We start from the raw sequence: 15,050 nt of genomic DNA, 5'->3' as shown, positions 1-15,050 counted from the left end.
ATGTCGTTTTAAACCATAAAGACCTATGTTCATCTTCGGAACACAAATATAATATTTGCATGCATCGTGGTACTCTTGTAAACACATGTAAACTGACACAGAAAAGAAGAAATTGTTGAATAAAGTCATTATTTTAGTTTTTTGCGCACAAAGTATTCTCATGGCTTCATAAAATTGGTTGAACCACTGATGTGACATGGACTATTTTAATGATATCCTTACCACCTTTCTGGGCCTTGACCGTGGTTTTTCCATCGCTGTCTATGAGGGTCAGAAAGCTCTCAGATTTCATCAAAATATCTTAATTTGTTTTTTCGAACATGAGGGTGAGTAAGTAATTAATTAATTAATTTTCTTTTTTGGGTGAACTGTCCCTTTAAATCAACATCCTTAACATTAATATAGAAAATACATAATCATTTTATATTTAATCATTTATTTTTTTATTATTATTATTTATGCATTTATTTATTCCATCATGTCAGCATCAGTCACGTTTGCAGATTGGAAGGTACCCCCAAACTTTATTGCATATTTAAAGTGTCAGTGCTTTTTTTGGTTTCTCTTGCATACTTTTACACTCACATACATACACACTCTAGAACAGAACAGAGCACAAGTCTTTAAGTATAATGACAGCCTCCATCTCTGATCAGCATCCCTGAGTCGCTGTGAGAAGCCACACCTCTCTAGTGTTCAATGTTAAAGGGACTTTGAGGAAGGATGTGTTAAAAGAACCCGTCAAATAGCTGAGAACACTAAAACTGTTACTGTTAGGAACACTACCGCCTTTGTTATTTCTGCACGCGCAAGACTCCCTCGGCTCCAGCTGTTTTTGATAACATTGTCTTGCCAAGGATTATTTGACGCACAAAATGCCTTTGATACAATCACAGGCTCAGAATAAAACCTAACACTGTATTGCAGTTCTGTGAGAAATAGGAACTGATGGGCTGCCTGAAAAATTACGCTTGTGTCACCTGCTAATTGTGTTTGAGAGTCTGGCGCTGTACATGTCTACACAGCAATCTGCCTTTGTTTTCGAACGCTAACATTTCTCCACTAGCTTTGCACCGATTGTACTCATGTGTGTTGCTGCAGGTTTAACGAGTGTTTACAATCGCCCCACAGGGTGTTTGTGGTCAAATCCTAATTGATCAAATTTAGCCACAATCTCTTTAAGGTTTTGTTCACTGTTAAATGAGGTTAAGTTAACAAAGTCATAATCGCATGCATTCAAGGAGGTTATAGAAAATAATCATGTAGTGTGTTACATAGATCCATTGTTTGTTCTTTTCAACTAGGAATTCAAGAGAATTTTTTTATGACAACCAATCAGAATGTATTTGATGTTAATATACTGCTGAGTGTCAGTATTTTGGACCAATGAGGTGGGCTGTTTATTGCAGCGCCTCAGAAATGGTCACCAAACAAACAGCAAAATAGTCTGTGGCTTCTTGTTGTCACTGGTTAGGACAAAAACGTGTGAATATGTGAAATTGTTTTTTAAATGGTATTTTGGTTGAGGATAAGAATATGTCCTAGGTCTGAATCTGCGTCATGCTGTCACAGTCACATTTCAGGTTTATACGCTGCCATTGAGAGCCATAGCGGCTCATTTTCCTCCCTCTCTTTTTCTTCTGTCACGTCATGTAACAGTACAGCAAGGAGGTGCTTCTCTGCAGTAATAACTCTGAAATATTCATCCTTCTTTTCTCTCTCTATCTCCTCTGTCATTTCCACAGTGCTCCTTCAGCTGGCCAGTGATGCTTTTCCCAAAGATATGACACTCGCCCTGTCCTATTTACTGGCTCTACCTCAGGTGAGTCTGACTGCTCTATTTGCAGATTCTCTCTCTCTCTGACTGTGTGTGTGTGTGTGTGTGTGTGCAGCAGGGCATGCTTGAGCTCTGGTGCCTCAGATTATGGTTTTTTCATAACTATTTTTCTCACTGCAGCCAGAAGCGTGCAGTATTGAAAGATAAAACCATTTAAAAGTCACTAAAAATCTAATATGAAGTCTAATACCAGTTAGCCTCTGTCCTGTTACGTACAGGGCCTCCATTTCAAAGTATTATTGCATTTTCCTGATCTCGATCGGTTCATGCTCTAATGAAATCATCTGAAAAAAAATCTTGATGGCCTTAAAATTGATAGCATGTCCCCGGTGATGCCTCTCAGTTCATTATCAGGTGAAGCTGGGTTGAAATTGATGAGCAGTTAGTGTGGCCATTGTCCTCCTCTACTGCTTTAGCCTCGATGGTCCTCATGGGTCGAGTTTCTGAGATATTCAGTCACTCAAAGTACTCATCCTGATTATTATGGACATTACTGCAAGTGTCAAACGTTCCTTTGGTCCATTTCTTTTTGTCACTTTTAAAAAAAAATTAAATGGAGCAATTCTTTTTTTAATTTTTTTTTTTTTTTTTTTTTGTGGTCTGAACCAATGTTATTTTAGTATCACTGAGTTACTATTATAGTTTTATTAATGTTATTATTATTTTTTTTTATCTATTTATTTTTTTTTTTTAGTTCAAGTTTTAGTATTTTTTTAAAATTATTATTTTTTTATTTTTTTATTTATTTTAATATTTCTTTTATAGTTTTATTCATTTTTATTTCAGTTTTACTTTACTTCAGTACTAGGACTGTCACGAGATCAGTTTTTTAACTACACGATTATCATAGTCAAAAAAATTCACAATAACGATATATCACGATATCTATAGAAATTATGAAAAATAAAAAAATGTCGATTCTCCTCATATTTCATCATAAAAAAACATGCATATGTACTATTCATTTTTAAATATCGCCAGTACTGCCCTAATTAACGCAATCACGGTTTTCTATCATTTGAATGTCACGATTTTCAATATATCGCGACACCCCTATTTAGTGCATTACATTGAAATGAAAGTAAAACGATTTGTTTTAAAGTGCCCCTATTATGGGTTATTTAAGGTTCATATTTTGGTTTTGGGAGTCCCCAACAACAGGTTGACATGCATGCAAGGTCAAACACACTTTAATTTTTTTATAATATGCATTTATTTTTGCCTTATTTGCTCAACGACTCCTAAACGATTTGCTCAATGACTGCGTTTACATGCGCACGAATATTGCGATTATTTCCAATAATCAGAGTAAGGACTTAATCGCATTTTGATGTTTACATGTCAAGAGCAAAGCTCTTACTCCCGTTTACATGCAATTTCCATTATTCTTATTATTCGCTAAGAATTGTGGTTAATTTTTTCACTGCCATTATTCACATACCCCACTGGACAGCACAAATGATGGACTCAGAAAGAGCAGTATTACTGGTCGCTGTTTTAATCTATTTACGTCTAATGCATAATGATTTTGTATCGCTGTATTCCACGCTTTTTCGGCGCCATGATAGAAATATGATGGAATTTGTTTGCCTATACGCTGCCGTCGCGTTCTGTTCGTCCTTTCTGGATGAGGGTAAGGAACAGAGCAACCTGATCTCACAGAATTCCGTGTAATGTTCACGGACTTAATTAACCCCGAATTTGTGGAGGCATCACGGAATCGCCGAAAATTCCGTGATGGGCTCACAGAAGGCATCAGCCGTGGTCCATGCACGGATTCACTGGTTTCCGTGCGTGGAGCACGGCTGATGCCTGTCACTGACTTACATTGGTATCACTTCTGTGAGCCCATCAAGGAATTTTTTTCTGTGAGTCCGAGTCAGACCACGGCTGATGCCTTCTGTGAGCCCATCACGGAATTTTCGGCGATTCCGTGATGCCTCCACAGATTCGGGGTTAATTAAGTCCGTGAACATTACACGGAATTCTGTGAGATCATGTTGCACAGAGACTGCTGGCAGCTTGTTGTGTTTTCCTCAGAATGCGATGCTTTCTTCCCCTCCATCGTTTCTAATCTCCGTATTATTACAGGTGCGTGTCACGTTATTCATATATGTCACAAGCGCATGCGCACTTTGGTCAGAGCGGCAATACTACGATTAAGGTGTTTACATGCCTGTATATTCCGATTAAAATCGGCGTATGCCACCTATGTTAATACGATTATGCTTGCTGCGATTATGAGCTTAATCGTATTATTTAGATCGAAGTATTGCGTTTACATGAGGTAAAGCATAATCGCAATATCGCCAAAATCTCATTATAATCGCATTAAGAGGGTCCATGTAAACGCACTCAATGATTCATTTTTCCAAACCCCTCCTTTGAGTGACGCTAATCCGCAGTGATTGGTCCGATTGGTCGATTTCATTTAAAGCAGAGAGCAGTGCTGCTTTGTGTACAGCCGTTACCGGGGAAACAGCTATTTTTAACGCTCCAAAAGCGGCACCTAGTGGCAACAAGTGGGCCAGCAATATGACATCAATTGGAAAAATTGACATCAACATGAAACGGCTTAAGATTCTTTTAAAAACGACTCGTTTCAATGATTCAGAGTCTACTCTTTCTTTTGAGAGATAATAACTTTTATACATGATGCACTTTCAGATTTAAAACTTTGTAAGATGTTTTCATTCACTTAGAGCTGTGTTACGCACTGCAAGAAAGATAATTTTCAAAAATCCATAATATGGGCACTTTAATATTCTATTTTATTTCAAATAAATATTTTTTTAGGGTTTTAGGTTCAAGTAACTATAATAACAAATTAAATCTGAAGTTTGCAGTCTGATCCAATCCATATGTAGTTCGCCATTTATGGTGCAGTGTGTTTGTGACTTCATGCCAGGATAATGATAGTTTTGAATATTTTATTCAAATTTTATGTTTTTATATTTGTAATTCAATCTTTTTATTATTGTTTGAGGTTTGTATTTATTAAGTTTTGATTTGAGTTCATTTTAGCATTTTAGGGCTGCCAAAGTTTTTTTTTTTTTTATTAAAACTAAAATTAATCTGTCATTTGGGTCATTGAAATGTTTTGAAATTTAGTCTCCTAGTTTTTCCTAGTTATATTAGTTTCATTTTGGTTAACGGAAATACTTTTGTTTTTGTTAACAATAAAAATAATAACAAAATGCACAATATTGCATCAAAGTGTCCAAAATGCCCCCCCCCCCCATATAACAAACTATGTAAATTTTACTATGTAGTGAACAAGTCAGTGGTTTGAACGCAGTACTGTATATGCAAATAGTGTTCCTAAAGATCAGTTTTGGAAACCAAATTAGATTAGTGTGCAGTGTGAACGTAGAGTGTGAACGCACCTTTTTGTCTTTTTCTATTTCAGGTGTTGGATGCTAACACGTGTTTTGAGAAGCAACCTCCATCAGCACTGTCTCTGCAGTTAGCCGCATATTACTACTCTCTTCAGATCTACTCCCGCCTCGCACCCTGCTTTAAAGACAAGTGCAGCCCACTTTACCGGGTAAGCCTGCACATACACTTTTCTCTCTGTCACCCTCCATTCCACAGCCATTCTTCTTTATCTGGCGTTTTAGCAAGTTTCCAAAACACTTACACGAGTCAAGAACAGAATTCATTAGCGATACAATAAAAGTTCTCACCTTGAAACGGACCGATAAAACGGTATCAGCCTTTTCTCTCTCTTTGTTTTGCCCATTTCTCTACACATTCCACCTCTGTCTCTTTTACCCAGCTCCTGTAGTGTCATTCTTTTCCTCTTTTCTTGTAATATTTCAGGTTTATCTGCATTACACATGACAGCACTTTACCGCTTCCCTGCAAATTTTTGCATCTTCTCTCCGCACGCCTCTTTTCTCATTTTTCCTGTTACTCTCCCTCCGTTCCATTATCATAATTCCATCTTTCATTTTCACCCTCTGTTGCGCCTCAGCATCTCACCCTCTCATTCCCCTCGTAACTCTCGTCTCGTCTCCTCTCATTCTCTCTCTCTCTCTCTCTCTCTGTTATAATGATGCATGCTCCTCTCAGTTCACTTTAAGAGTTGTTAGTTAACGAGGAAGGAAGGTCTCTGTCTTCTCTTTTCACACCGTGTTTTTCTTGATTGCCGGACTCAAGAAAACAACACTTTATTACGATGAGCACTTGCATCCTCATCATAGGTCAGCGTTTATGTGCTAGTTGGCTGACACTTCATAAAGCCTATCAAGCATTATGAGCAAACATCAAGACTTGTAGTTTTCTCACAGGTTTATGATGTGAAGCAATTGTAATGTAATGATAATGATGATTGTAATGCAAGTAAGAATTGTGTGGCACTTTTCACAAATAGTCTGAGCAAAGAAGTGCTTAACCTTCCGAAAAGGTTGATTGTCAATCTCAGAAGGTCAAAGTAAATATTAAATGAGCTATTTTATGGTCTAGCAGTTGTACATGAAGTTTGGAACAGTAAAAATGTAAAACAAAACCTGTGACTTAAATTATTCTAGTGATTACATTAACATTTAAAAACATCAAATTAAATAACTTTAAATAATTAAATAATTAATTAATTAAAAAAAGAAAATCCTTTTGTGCTTTTAATAATAATCCATTGTAAAAACAATAAATGGACAACCTAGTGTATTGTATTGGTGTAAAGTGCTCTGTCAGAGTGAAATTTTTTTTAAACTTTTTATATTTGTTCAAAACTTCAGAGTCATCCTGGGAATCATGAAAAAGTGACTCATTTTACACTGCTTCTTTCAATTTTCATTCCTCCCCAGTTCAACTTCAGGGAGGGAAACTTCTGGTCTGCTTGTAACACTAATGTTACACTCATTAAAAAACTGAACTTTGACTGTTCCTCTAAATTTTTGAGTCTTTGACTCTTGAAAGATGTAAGCATAGAGCCCTGCACTGAATTTGAAGGAAAACCTAGAAGTCAATGTGTGTTGGATGTCGACACAAGCTCAAAGACATTACATACAAATACTGTTTCACAGCTTCTGGCTTTCTTAATTTACATTCTAATAGGTCTAATAAGTGGAATAGATTGTAATAGAAATGGTGAATCCATTTTCAGTATGTACACACAATGTTTTACAAAATATTGCCTAGGAAAGGTGATAAATACAGAAAGAAAAGTTGGAAGTAGGTATTTGAATATTTAGACAAAGTTTCAGTGAACACTTGGCTGCTGCTGACACAAGATTGACAGTTTGAAGATATTTTGTTTTAATGAACTAGACCTGCAAGCTAATTCTGTGAACTCAAGTCATTAAACTTTTTGCTATTGTGAGCTTGAAACCGTCTGTGTTTGTTTCAGAGTCTTCACAGTTCGTTTCTGAGAGCTGTCACTTAGTTATCAGCTCGATGCTTAGCTACGGGCTGAACAGGTTGGATGACAAAAAACACAAGGAAATGTTCTTGTAATTATATCGCAGTGTAAAAAATATAAAGCAGCACTGTGGTCTGTCATAGTTTCACAAAGATCACAGATACAAGGTCACAGTTTCTGGGAAGATCAAGTGTGCAGCATGCAAATTTAGCTAAAAATTTAAATTCTGTCATTTACTCATCATGATGTTGTTCCAAACCTGTATGACTTGCTTAATTACAGAACACAAAATAATGTATTTTGAAGAACGGTGGGGTCCAACAACAGTGAACCTCGAAGACATTCATTATATTGGCAAAAAATATCTTTTTTTTTGTTGTTTTTCAAAATATCTTCTTTTGTGTTTCACAGAATAAAGTTAGTCATACAGGTTTGAAAGAACATGATGATAAAAAAAATGAGTTAAGCTATTTTTGTCTTACTATTAACCTTGACCGTAAATGGGACATAAAAACAAAAACTGTGATTTGTCATGTCATTGAGATGGTCTCTTCCATTTTTTTTATTTTATTTATTTGGTTCCTAATTACACTAACGTTCAAAGGTTTGGGGTCAGTATTTTTTTTTCCTCTGAACTTCCAGCAGCCATTACACCAGTCTTCAGTTTCACACGATGCTTCAGAAATCATTCTAATATGCTGATTTGGTGCTTTAGAAAATTTCTATTTTTATCATTGTTCATAACAGTTGTGCTGCCTAATATTTTTCTGGAAACTGTTTTTTTTTCCAGAACTATTTGATGAAAATACAGTTCAAAAGACGAGTATTTATTTGAAATCTTTTGTAACATGATCTGAGTGAACTGAGATCCCATGCCGCTGTTTCAACCTTGAGCACCGCAATTAATCCCAGGGCTGCTCCAGGAGTATGCGATAAACAAAACACCTGCTGAAAAAAAACACTCTCTGTCACAAGTCTATTGTTGGGTTCCACTTTATGTCCTTTTAGCTGTGTTTCGATTGTGCCTCGGCAGGAAATAAAATAATGACAGACCCTTAAGATATATACTTTAGCTTGTTCCTTTTTTCAATATCTTTCACGTCCGAACTGGAAACTTTAAATGGCTTGCCCCTGTAAAGAGCAATACAAAAGCTAATGGAAGGAAATGATTGTTCGTAGATCTTTTCAAGGTTACAGTTCTCTGAATCCACAGCCACACACTGCCCACATTTGCACTAAGAATTTTTTTTTTTTTTAAGAGAAGCTGAGGTAATAAGTGGCCAGTGTTTACTGTACACCGTATGGCAATTCACACATCCAAATGAACATGCTCTTCTTAATGGATGGTAATGTACCTCTGTGTAGCGTTGGTTAAATGCTAGAGAAAATCCATTACCGCTGATGGAAAGAGAAAGAATATGATGTTCTGTGTGTTTTATTTTCATCTGTTCTCTTTCCAAGTGACATTTCGCTTCGTGTTTGCTGATATTTGTTGAAGGAGACGGTCTTGCGGCTGACAAGCTGTACAACAGGACTCATACGCCCCCGCCATTTGTACCTCTTCAAATTCGCATCGTCTTTATCCATTTGTCTCTTCATTTGCCTTTTCTCTCCCTCTCTCCACTTATTTCTTTTATGGTAATCCATTTATCCTTCCTTTTCTCTTAATTTAAACCTCCTCGTTCTCTCTCACGTAACACATAATCTCTCTCTCGCCTGTCACACATCCATCCCTGTGCTTTCCTTTGCTTTCTCTTCCTTTTTTCCAAGCAGATCCCCCTCAGACATCATCACTATCACAGGCAGCACATGTACGTGTTGTTATTGAAAGTAAGTAGGTCCGTAGGAGCGTGCAGTCGGGCCTCTGGATGAATTCTGCTCCGTCTCAAACGGCACGCTGCCTTTGCATTGCAAATTAAGCCCAACAAGATGTTCCTTTCAAATCTAAGTGCATAATTATGTTCTCTGTGTAGGAAAGAGTCTGTGATCCTGTTGTACTGTGACGCCCTACTAACAGTGAGCAAGTGTTTTCTCCCGGAACCGGTGTTGTTTTCTGTTCCTGAGTCCGTTGAAATGGAAAGCAGCGCATGTCTTAAATGAAAGCAGTGCATTCCTGAAAATGCATGCTTTCAACTTTTATTAGTCTAAGAAAGAAAAGTATCTGCAGTTTTTTAAGTTTCTTAATTTTAGATGGATCTTTGTGTAAAACAAAGGTCTATATATATATATATATATATATATATATATATATATATATATATATATATATATATATATATATATATATATATATATATATATATTATGAAAAAATAATGGTTTAAATAATGTTTATATATAATATAACATTATTTAAACCATTATTTTTCATAATATCATAAACACATAAATGTAATGTAAAGTTAAAACACTTAAGTTTGACTTTGTACAGAAAAACAAACTCTATGTGTGCTTTAACTTTTTTCTTTTTCTTTTTCTTTTTTTTTAAACCACAAGGAAAACAGTTAACATGATTATTCAGAAATGATTCTAATATGCTGTTTTGGTCCTAAAGAAACATTTCTTATTATCAGTCTTAAAAAAAAAAGTTGTGCTGCTTAATATTTTTGTGGAAACCATGATACATTATTTTTTTCCAGGATTCTTTGATGAATCCAAAGTTTAAAATAGCTGCATTTACTTTTAAGTCTTTTCATTTACTGTCACTTTTGATCAGTTTAATGTGTCCTTGATAATATAAAGGAATTAATTTATAAAAATAAATAAATAAATATTGCTGCCACCAAAATTTTGAACAGAAGTGTGTGTATATGTGTAATAATATTAATAAAATAATAATATAATCAGTTTCTTAACTATTATATCAATTAATTTTATCATATTAAAAATCACTATTCAGATTCCATTAACTATTATTTGTAATTAATCATATTCTGTAGTAGATTCAGTTTTAATAGATTTACTATTTACAATTACGATATCATGAAACATGACTTTTTATTACCTAATCTGTCACACAGTATCATTGGTAACGATAGTGAAGAAGTAATGAATTAAAGATTTGCAATAAAACCCATTTTCTGGCTTATTTTTCTGTATTATCATCCTATCTGCTGCTTAGTCTCTGATCTCCATCGAGTGTCTAGGGTTAAATGTCTTGCTCAGGACACATTAGTTTATGAATCACCCCCGTAGGGTTTATACTGCCAAAGTTTCAGTTACCAGCCCATATATAGCCCACTATACCACGCATCCATTCGCTAATGTGGAATAACAGACAGAACTCCAGTCTGATTATAAAATGGCACGACAGCTAAAAGACTACCTTTGGTCTTTTAAATGTACTTACAGAGATATTGTTGCTTGATAAACACATTATTAACGATTGACGCATTTACAGCCAGTGCCGCGTCTGTCATACACAGCGCGAGCTTGTAATTTAATATTGCATTCTGAGTACCAGCGAGGATGCGGTGATTAGTTATCAGCCTTTTATTTGATGTTGATGGATGTTCCTTTTAACACTATGTGCATGCATGTTTGTTTTTTTGGTCCTTTTCTTTTTACGCATTAAGCATTAGTAGGCGATGCTTTAATCTCTTACAACAAATTCCTTTTTTTTTTTTTAAAATCCCATCCTGCTGGATTTTTGGTGGGCAAAGCCAAGTTGCTCGCTTCTGTCTTTGGGAAAAGGAATCAAAACGCTGTTTAGCATAATTTGTCAGGGTGAGAGCAAAGCAGACAAACCACGGAGTACACAACCGTTCATCATAGCCGCAGCAAACACACACAGGGACGTTCAGCCCACCCGCGTGCCCATTATATTTAAATAGGTGTTTGTAAGCATGCACTAGTTTTCCGCCCAAAGCTTTTGAGTGTTTTTAGATGCCGTAGTTATCCTTATTTTGATTTGCGATTCAAAAAATTGTAATCGTTAAATGTGAATGATCAAGCATTATAGTTGAGGCCCTACAGAGAGGCACTAAACTGGCCACCTCTGCACTCTTGTACACACACCTGTGGACATTTAGCATAAATAGATGCGATACGAATGCAAAATGCGATAAGCCTGTTATTTTACTGCACTGCAGACTAAAAACATGCAAATATGCTGTGAACCTTGCACATTAACCCATCCAAAAAGGTCTTTTAACATCATTAGAGGTAATTACCGTCTAAAACCCGCCTGAATCTCCGAGCGCATCAGCCGCAGGGTCGGTTATTATAGTTCACATGCGCACTTGGGCCCGCGGAGAACCCGATTACATGCACGCATAACACAGGGCAGGTGTGAACAACATAAAGCAAAAGATGGATGGGAATTGACAGATAAGCTACAGGGTGAGTCTTGCTTGTGGTTGGATTGTCACTCTCTAAAGACAAAGTATGAGACAGAGACAGAAAGGGAATAGCTGGATAAAGATGTTTCATCATAAATGAGCTTGTCTCGGAGAGGGGGTTCAAATGCTTGCCGTATCCATCCATCACGTCTCGTTTCTGCATCCCACAGATCAGTGGCTCTCAGCCGGTGACCTAAAAATGAGTCACAGGTCTGTTCTGGTCACAGACAACATGGAAAAACTATTTTAAATGCAGCTAACCATAAAATCGTGTGTCAGTTTGTAGAAGTAGCCAGAGTAGAAGATGCCAACATGGTAAATTATATTTTAACAGACAACATTCAGGACATGCTTGCAGTGAGAATAAGCCAGTGTTGATATTGTTAATTAAAACTAATAAAAAATAATTTTCAGTTATTTGAAATAAAATATAAATATTATATGAAAATTTCACCAATATATTAATTAATTAATTAATTAATTAATTGGCAACCAGTTTACGTTGAAGTACTACAAATATTAAAACTGAAAAAATATATATAATAAATAAAAATAGAAATAGAAATGCTAAAAATGCATAACAAAATTACAAAAACTTTTTTTTTTTTTTTGTCATTTGATAATTGTGTATATTGTTGGATCTGTGCAGCTCATGGTACCTTTAACAAATTATAATGTTTGATTGTAAGGATAAACAATACTGTTTTGTAAATTAATTTACTGCCTATAAACAATATTGAATGTGATATATAATATATGTAATATTATATCTAATGTAAATTTAAATGTTTTAAATATAATTATTTGTTTATTAATATTACCAATATTGCCAATTTTATGTACATTTAAATTGTCTTTAAAATTGTATTTGGTCATACTTTAGTTTAGGGACCAATTCTCACTAATAACTAACTATTAACTATGACTTTTGCCCCAATAAACTCCTAATTTGCTGCTTATTAATAGTAAGGTAACTGTTAAGTTTAGGAATGGGATATATTAAGGGATCTAAAAAATTGTCATGCAGAATAAGGTATTGATGTGCTTTTATAAGTACTAACAAACAGCCAATATGCTAGTAATATCCATGCTAAGCAACTAGTAAATATTGAGAATTGGTCCCTAAACTAAAGTGTTACCTTGTATTTAATATTAATAAAAAAAATAAAAACTAGTTCATCCTAGATACCACTCCTTGTGTCTTTTTCTCGCTCTACTGTCTTTTCTATCTCTTTCTCATACTTCTATCCTGCTTTGTGCTTTATCTTCCTTAACACGCTTGTCTGTCGTTGTGCTCCGTTTCTTTTAATGTTTTTATTTTCTTGTACCTTGCTCTTTACCTCTAAACTGTCTTTTTATACTTGGCGTATTGTCAGCTCAAAACACGTGCTGTTTAATGGTCAAAGTTCAATAATACACAATCCCACACAGCTTCCCATTATCAGAGTCTGTTATCATACTCATAACATGCTGTTGTAATAATTTCCATATAGATTAGTGAGTAATCATTCTAGATCCTGTTCTTCTGTCAAGGCTCTTAACCTGTTCATTTCTCCTCGTGGCAAACTAGATTACACTGAACTCAAATTCTTACTTAGCATAACGATTACAATAGTGTACAGTAGTAATGGAGGCAATATACTTTACAGGTCGAGAAGTGCAAGACCACATTATGAATCTGAGATTCACAATTTAGTTTAATTCTGGAAATACACTGTTTTATGGTTGAATAAGTTGGTTTTGGTCAAAGACTTTGTATACGTGTTGTCACTGTATAATTCATTTTCATGGAGAGAATGTACCAAGTAGGATTCTACTTTGCATAGTTAAGCACTCTTTTTGCAGTCTTACTCACTGCTTCTTTTAACGGTATTAATTCTTTGATTTTTGTTTCTATGTAGGCTGATCCTAGAGAGCTTATTCGTCTTGTGACCAAGCATGTGACAGACCACGCTGGATGTGATTGGGGGGATGAGGAACTGCAGGCCCTGATTGGGCAATTGAGACTATACAGTGAGAGACTGACAGATTTTACTCAAGCTCAGGTGCTACAGGGACTCGGCCGTGGAGTCGATGTCCAGAGATTTAGCAGCGACAACCAGTACAAGAAAGAGACCATTCTGGGCCTGGCGGAGTAAGTACTGCGTGCCTGTGTACCATGCAAAAAACATATACTTTTTCTAGTATATAATGACCTTAAGAGAACAAGAGATAATGTATATAATAATATATACAGGTGCATCTCAATAAATTAAAATGTTGTGGAAAAGTTCATTTATTTCAGTAATTCAACTCAAATTGTGAAACTCGTGTATTAAATAAATTCAATGCACTGAAGTAGACTGAAGTAGTTTAAGTCTTTGGTTCTTTTAATTGTGATGATTTTGGCTCACATTTAACAAAAACCCACCAATTCACTCTCTCAACAAATTAGAATATGGTGACATGCCGATCAGCTAATCAACTCAAAATACCTGCAAAGGTTTCCTGAGCCTTCAAAATGGTCTCTCGGTTTGGTTCACTAGGCTACACAATCATGGGGAAGACTGCTGATCTGACAGTTGTCCAGAAGACAATCATTGACACCCTTCACAAGGAGGGTAAGCCACAAACATTCATTGCCAAAGAAGCTGGCTGTTCACAGAGTGCTGAATCCAAGCATGTTAACAGAAAGTTGAGTGGAAGGAAAAAGTGTGGAAGAAAAAGATGCACAACCAACCGAGAGAACCGCAGCCTTATGAGGATTGTCAAGCAAAATCGATTCAAGAATTTGGGTGAACTTCACAAGGAATGGACTGAGGCTGGGGTAAAGGCATCAAGAGCCACCACACACAGACGTGTCAAGGAATTTGGCTACAGTTGTCGTATTCCTCTTGTTAAGCCACTCCTGAACCACAGACAACGTCAGAGGCGTCTTACCTGGGCTAAGGAGAAGAAGAACTGGACTTTTGCCCAGTGGTCCAAAGTCCTCTTTTCAGATGAGAGCAAGTTTTGTATTTCATTTGGAAACCAAGGTCCTAGAGTCTGGAGGAAGGGTGGAGAAGCTCATAGCCCAAGTTGCTTGAAGTCCAGTGTTAAGTTTCCACAGTCTGTGATGATTTGGGGTGCAATGTCATCTGCTGGTGTTGGTCCATTGTGTTTTGTGAAAACCAAAGTCACTGCACCCGTTTACCAAGAAATTTTGGAGCACTTCATGCTTCCTTCTGCTGACCAGCTTTTTGAAGATTCTGATTTCATTTTCCAGCAGCAAAAGCACCAAAAGTTGGTTAAATGACCATGGTGTTGGTGTGCTTGACTGGCCAGCAAACTCACTAGACCTGAACCCCATATAGAATCTATGGGGTATTGTCAAGAGGAAAATGAGAAACAAGAGACCAAAAAATACAGATGAGCTGAAGACCACTGTCAAAGAAACCTGGGCTTCCATACCACCTCAGCAGTGCCACAAACTGATCACCTCCATACCACGCCGAATTGAGGCAGTAATTAAAGCAAAAGGAGCCCCTACCAA

At 36.2% G+C, this 15,050-nt stretch overlaps 1 protein-coding gene across 1 annotated transcript in view; it reads left to right on the top strand.

Moving 5' to 3' along the window:
* nbas (NBAS subunit of NRZ tethering complex) overlaps positions 1 to 15,050 on the top strand; it is a 183,363-nt gene that overhangs the window by 100,281 nt on the left and 68,032 nt on the right. Inside the window, 3 exon segments of the mRNA XM_058755173.1 lie at positions 1,746 to 1,822; positions 5,247 to 5,384; positions 13,441 to 13,673. Coding sequence (XP_058611156.1) covers positions 1,746 to 1,822; positions 5,247 to 5,384; positions 13,441 to 13,673 — 448 coding nt within the window.

Source organism: Onychostoma macrolepis, chromosome 20 (assembly GCF_012432095.1).
Source record: "Onychostoma macrolepis isolate SWU-2019 chromosome 20, ASM1243209v1, whole genome shotgun sequence".
Classification (NCBI taxonomy): domain Eukaryota; kingdom Metazoa; phylum Chordata; class Actinopteri; order Cypriniformes; family Cyprinidae; genus Onychostoma; species Onychostoma macrolepis.
The sequence above is the reverse complement of the archived record's forward strand: the minus strand, read 5'-3'. Positions and strand labels throughout refer to the sequence as shown.